The sequence below is a fragment of the Monodon monoceros genome, unplaced genomic scaffold (genome assembly GCF_005190385.1).
Source record: "Monodon monoceros isolate NGI ecotype Baffin Bay Population unplaced genomic scaffold, NGI_Narwhal_1 Super_Scaffold_14, whole genome shotgun sequence".
Lineage (NCBI taxonomy): Eukaryota > Metazoa > Chordata > Mammalia > Artiodactyla > Monodontidae > Monodon > Monodon monoceros.
In genome coordinates, this window is record NW_021703770.1 from 63869476 (window position 1) to 63875475 (window position 6000).

At 45.3% G+C, this 6000-nt stretch overlaps 1 protein-coding gene across 6 annotated transcripts in view; it reads left to right on the forward strand.

Moving 5' to 3' along the window:
• ARFGEF1 (ADP ribosylation factor guanine nucleotide exchange factor 1) overlaps positions 1-5141 on the forward strand; it is a 139656-nt gene extending 134515 nt beyond the window's left edge. For 3 of the 6 annotated variants that reach the window (XR_003793499.1, XR_003793500.1, XR_003793502.1), the window contains one exon: positions 457-533. Coding sequence is in view for 2 of the 6 variants with exons in the window: in XM_029222528.1 (XP_029078361.1) it covers positions 457-595; positions 1897-2014; positions 3697-3861 (422 nt within the window). In the remaining 4 variants the exon portion in view is untranslated. Of the gene's footprint in view, positions 1-456; positions 596-1896; positions 2015-3696 lie in introns of those variants that run through there. The other 3 variants (XM_029222528.1, XM_029222529.1, XR_003793501.1) reach the window with 3 other exon arrangements.
• The last annotated feature ends 859 nt before the right edge of the window (positions 5142-6000 follow it).

Below are 6000 nucleotides of genomic sequence, written 5' to 3' on the forward strand. Positions count from 1 at the left end.
GTAGTCTATACTTATCTTTTCCCCTTTATTCAACCCAAGTTGTGGCCACCGTTCAGCTGGGACTGTTCCTGCCAAGGTCACCAGGCTCTTACTTCCCCAGGCCCTCCCCGGGCTGCTCACCTTTGGCCCATTCTCCCCATTGCCGGGGTGTAGCCTGCGCAGGGTGCCCGGAGCTGAAGTGTGTCTCGTTTGAAGAGTTGTGCCTTCCCAGGCAAAGCTGTTCTGTATCTCGGGTCCCCAGCTTGAGGGGAGGGAGTTCTAAACCCAAAAGTACCCGACTAGGCACCTCCCCCACCCCCCGCACAGGTATCAGCGCCTTCTCCGTGTGACCCTGTCGCCGTGGAGGGCGTGAGACCTGGGCGCCACGGCTGGACGCACATGGGCTCCACGCAGGCTGTTTTGCCTCCACATGAGATGCGTCTCCTCCCGCTAACACGGCCCTTCCGCCTTCTGCAGGCTTCAAGGGCAAATCCAAACCCAACCTTCTGAAGCAGGAGACGAGCAGCCTGGCCTGCGGGCTGCGCATTCTCTTCCGGATGTACATGGATGAGAGCCGGGCCAGCGCCTGGGAGGAGGTCCAGCAGAGGCTTTTAAAGTAAGACTCGGGGCTGGGTTCCTGGCTTTGGCCCACGCGGCTCGGTTCAGAGCAGGAAGGGCCACGCGGTGTGTGTGGGGCGGGGATGGGGATGGACACACAACACCGAGTCCACAGCCCTGCCCGGCTTGGGGCCTGAGGAGGAGATTGTGGAACTTAAACACAGTCTTACAGACAAACGTGCTCTCACACAGTTGGTGAGATGCAAGCAAGTTACGTCTGTTTTTGCTGCTACAGGACAAAGGAGCAAGTTCTATGTCTTAAAATTTTCAAATGCTTTAATTTTTAGGCTTTTTTTCATGCCATAGATAGCTCCATTTTTACAAACCAGTCCATCTGTGAAAGTGAAAACCTTCCTGCCTGCATTTAGTTTGAAAAAGTGTGTGGAGTTTCTATTGGTGTTTTGTTTGCACTCCATTTTTACTTCATGACATGTTAAGATTCTGTCCTTTAAAATTTAAATTCACACTAAGAATGAAACATGCCATTCAGAAGGAATACTGCTGTTTACATTGTGTTTTTATTTATTTATTTATTTATTTTTGGCTGCGTTGGGTCTTCGCTGCTGCGTGAGGGCTTTCTCTGGTTGCGGCGAGCAGGGGCTACTCTTTGTTGCGGTGCGCGGGCTTCTCATTGCGGTGGCTTCTCCTGCTGCGGAGCTCGGGCTCTAGACACACGGACTTCAGTAGTTGTGGCTCACGGGCTCTAGAGTGCAGGCTCAGTAGTTGTGGATCGCGGGCTTAGTTGCTCCATGGCATGTGGGATCTTCCCGGACCAGGGCTCAAACCCGTGTCCCCTGCATTGGCAGGCGGACTCTTAGCCACTACGCCACCAGGGAAGCGCCTACATTGTATTTTTGTGTCTTCTTGGGGGAATAGATGTTCTCAGAGACCAATTAAATTCATTTTAGAACGCCGAGCGGTCACCTGGGCTCTGTTTCCCCATCTTGTTGATGAGACTGTTAAGGCCCAGAAGCGTCCCGGTCACAATGCAGGAGGGCAAGGGTCACCCCAGGTTTCAGCCCAGGTCTCCTAATGCCAAGCCTGTATGCGCTCCTGCACGGTGGCTTTGCATTCAATGAAACTTGGAAACTTTGTGTTTCCTGGTAAGCTGCAGTGGCTTCTTCTGATATCTTTATTTGGCAAACGTATAAATGTTTATGTTGACACTCCAGTTAATGTAAACACAAGGCGTCTGGCAGGTTGCTAAGAGCCACTGCCCTCCTCGTCTCAGTTGTTCTCTGTGAATGTCATACCAGCAGGTGTGTGAGCACATGTGACAGGGAACCTTTTCTGTTCCAGTGTCTGCAGCGAAGCCCTGAGTTACTTCCTTACCCTAACATCGGAAAGTCATCGGGAAGCCTGGACTAACTTACTGCTTTTGTTTCTAACTAAAGTCCTGAAGATCAGCGACAATAGGGTAAGTACAGCACTCCGAGTCTCACTGGCATCCGGGCTGCGGCCCCTGCTGCTCGCACCTCACTGGCGCTCCCCGCTCCCTCCTCACCCTGCCGTGTTCTCCAGTCAGTGATTCTGTAGGGGTTCAGTAGGGGAGGGATCCTAAAGATACCCTGACAAGCGACTTGGGTTCCCACACATGGTCAACTCCCATCCTGCCCCCTGAAGTCTCTTCTGCCCCATTTTCCAAACTGCTGACCAGGGCTTCCCTGGTGGTGCAGTGGTTGAGGGTCCGCCTGCCAATGCAGGGGACACGGGTTCGTGCCCCGGTCCGGGAAGATCCCACATGCCGTGGAGCGGCTGGGCCCGTGAGCCATGGCTGCTGAGCCTGCGCGTCCGGAGCCTGTGCTCCGCAACGGGAGAGGCCACAGCAGTGAGTGAGAGGCCTGCGTACCGAAAAAAAAAAAAACAAACAAAAAAAACAAAAAAAACCTGCTGACCAGCCCTCCCTCCATCCGCCCCCAACCATGGCTGCGTCTGGGCCCCAGGCCTGTGCTCCAGGCTTCAGCCATTCCTTTGGCATTTTGATTGGTTCCATGCGACCCAGAGCATCTAGTGAATGGGCCATAAACTCATTTAAGACTTTTAAGCCCGTAGAAATAAAGATGAAATATAAATGTATAGCTCTGTGTGTGTGTGTGTGTGTGTGTGTGTGTGTGTGTATATGTATAATATATATATATTATATATATATTTAGTTTTCAGAAATACGCATTTCACTCTTTAAAAAATGTAGCGACTTTCAGCCCACTAAAATGGAAATGGGTTACTGTGATCCCTGAATAGGTTTTAAAAATGTGTAGTCCAGTGGCCTGAATTTTGACACGTCAGGCCATGGTGGTGTTTGGGACCCCGTAGAGGCCATGTAATGCTACTCGGTGCCCCACAGATAGCCGTCCCAAGCCGCATGCTCTGTCCACGTGTGTGTCCCTCTGACCCGTGGGCCAGGAAAAGCTTGGAGAAATAACTTAAGGCACCAACAGCCAAGTGGCCGAGAAGGACTTCCAACCCGTCTGCCTTATTCCACAGTTTGCTTTCTGACCACGGTGTGTCATTACTGCTTACTTATAGCTTGTGGGGTGCAGAGAGCAGAAAAGGACAGAAAATAGGCAGACGACCAGTATTCAGAGGTTAAAGAACTACAGCAAAAATACAAAGTGTATCAGTTGAACTATAAATATAGGAGGTATAATCTTTGCCTGGAGACCTCATATTTTGTATTGCAGTATTAGGTAGAATTTTCCCTAAAAATTAAAATTTTATTTACCAAATAAAAGATGCAGTTTCAATACCCCATAGCTTATAAAAACTCAGCTGTGGTTCTTGCTTGGCTTCCTTCTTTTGCTTATTACCCAGGGAAAACAATGATAAATACTAAACGTTTGTCGTAAGTTTGTCAAGGAAATGTAATGGAAAATGTTTTTCAAAATAAGGATAGATAACCAAGTGAATAATGTATGTATTAAGTTTTGAAAACTTCTCAGTCTTTCAATTGCATGATCAATAATCGCTGCTTTATGCAGACGCGTCTCCGGTCTTCACCCATCAGGGCACTGCCCCCAAGTGGGTTGCCTCTCAAGGCACTTTGAGGTTCTGTGGTTTGCAGTGCAAGCACTACTAACAGAGAAATTCGTTTCCCCCCAGTTTAAAGCTCACGCATCATTCTACTACCCTCTCTTATGTGAAATTATGCAATTTGACTTGATTCCTGAACTTCGTGCTGTTCTTAGAAGATTTTTTCTGCGAATTGGAGTAGTTTTTCAGATATCACAACCACCTGAACAGGAACTTGGAACAAACAAGCAATGATGGGAAGTTAATGTTTTTCTGTTGGCGTTTACATCCCTCCGTTCTTCAAAAGGACCCCGGAGCTGAGGTTTCCTACCTGAAAAATGGTTTCTCTGAATTGCAGTATCTAAGGGTTACTGATAAAGAAGCTTAGAACTTCAGCTCGAACCTGCAGTGCTCCAGTCCCTTTTTGTAACCTGATGGATTGTTTGTCGTGTTGGGTTCACGAGCTTTTTTTCCCACAGTGTCAGCTTACGTGCTCACGCGTCCTTCCCTGTCCTCGGTGGCAGGGAGAGCCCCACATATTTCTGGCAGGTGTGGAAGTGAAACTTACCCAAAGAACTCTAGATGTAAAGATTTGAACTTCTGCAAGAAGTACAACTCAGGAGAGCTGTATTTTGAAGGATAAAATGTTTATAATTGGGGGTTGGGGGGAGAAGAAGAAATTATTGTTCATGGTAAAAGATATTAAGCAACTATGGTATTCTTATTCTGAAGATTTTTGCACACTCAGGCTATCTGAGATACTGGTAATCATCCTTCTGTGAAAAATTGTACAGAGATGCAGGTCTGTAATATAAAAATCTTAAACATATAGTTCTTCCTGCACTGTTTTATTTTCTTTATTTTCTTATTCATTTGCTAAGTACCTATAATATTTTGTCAAATGCACTAAGCATCTGGGTTGAGCTTTTTGTCTTTTTTATTTTGTGGGGATTTTGGTTTTGCCCTTTTTAGGGGGTGATTACTTTGAGGGTTTAACAAGCCCAGAAGCTGTTGTGGCTGACACTTGTCATGATCAACAACAAAGAAAGTAGAAAATATCCCTGCTGACATAACCACCTGTAATACACTTCTCTTCGGGCTTTTAAAGATGAGCCATTAAAATAGAATAATCCTTCATGAACCGAAACTTGAATCACTGCAAAATGACTCTCGGTTGCTGTCACTTCCTTTTCTTTTCTTTTGGGTGGCGGGGCTTGATTTAGATTTTACTCTATGTACAGAATTTAATGTTGAATATATTAAAATAACAAATCTGGCATGGTTTGGGGAAGTTAGATTTACTGGAAATGTGTTCATACTGTGAATTGTGCTCTGATGGTTAAACAAAACGACAAGCTTGTCAAGCATTCCGTATTAACAGTGGATGTAGAAAATTTTTTCAGATGGATAAAATGTATATGGTACAGATGTAAAGTTTTCTATGTAAAAAAATTCTGTACAACTTTCTGTACAATATTGATTCTCATCTGGCATATTCTAATCAGGTTATAGGTCAATAAAGTTTTTGGATTATTTCATCAGTGCAATCAAAACCTGTGTAATCCACAGCCCCATGTTTCATTGACTTTTTTTTTTTTTTAATTAAAAGCCATGCAACCAGGGAAAGGATATTCTCATTCACAGCTACATGTAAATTCAATGATGCTCTTTAGTTCTGATAGTTTCTTTCCAGCTTCTGGCATTAGAGCCTCCCCCATATCCTGCTTTCTCAACTATAGGCTATTCATAATTTAATATTTTGTGTATTTATTAACCCAGAATAAGGCTGCACTATTTGAATCCTGAGAGAAGGAGCTAAAGTTGAAGTTAACTTTGGAGCACTTTACAGGCAGGGCTGCCATCGTGTGTCCTTGGAGTCCAAGTTGATGGTATGACAGCATGAAAAGGAAAATAGAACATGTCAAGACTATTTATTTTGATGGTTGTGTTAAAAAACAGGAGACGTGTTCAGTCTTTGCTGCAGCATCTCTTAGATCATGAGTAGTCACTGTGAACAGAGCATTTATAAGTGCACTACATTCATTACCCCCAAGACACAGCCCTGCTCAAGCCCAGCTGGATGCTGCAGCCAGGAGCCACCGTGACATTCTGGCCTCTGACGGTAAGTGTTTCAAATGACCTGGCGATTTGTTACTTTATGGTATCATATCAGGACTCTTCTCTAGCAGAGATGGAGGCTTTCATATTACTTTCAGATGAAGATATAAGAAGAAAAATCTTTAAGTAAAATAAATGATTCGATTACAAACATTAGCATGCAATTTACATGCAGCTGAAATTCAAAATATCAGAAGTTTCACCCTTGTGGTAGACCTATCTGATCTTGTGTCCCATTAATTACATCAGTGGAAACGTGCAGTCAGTGCCTGGGGG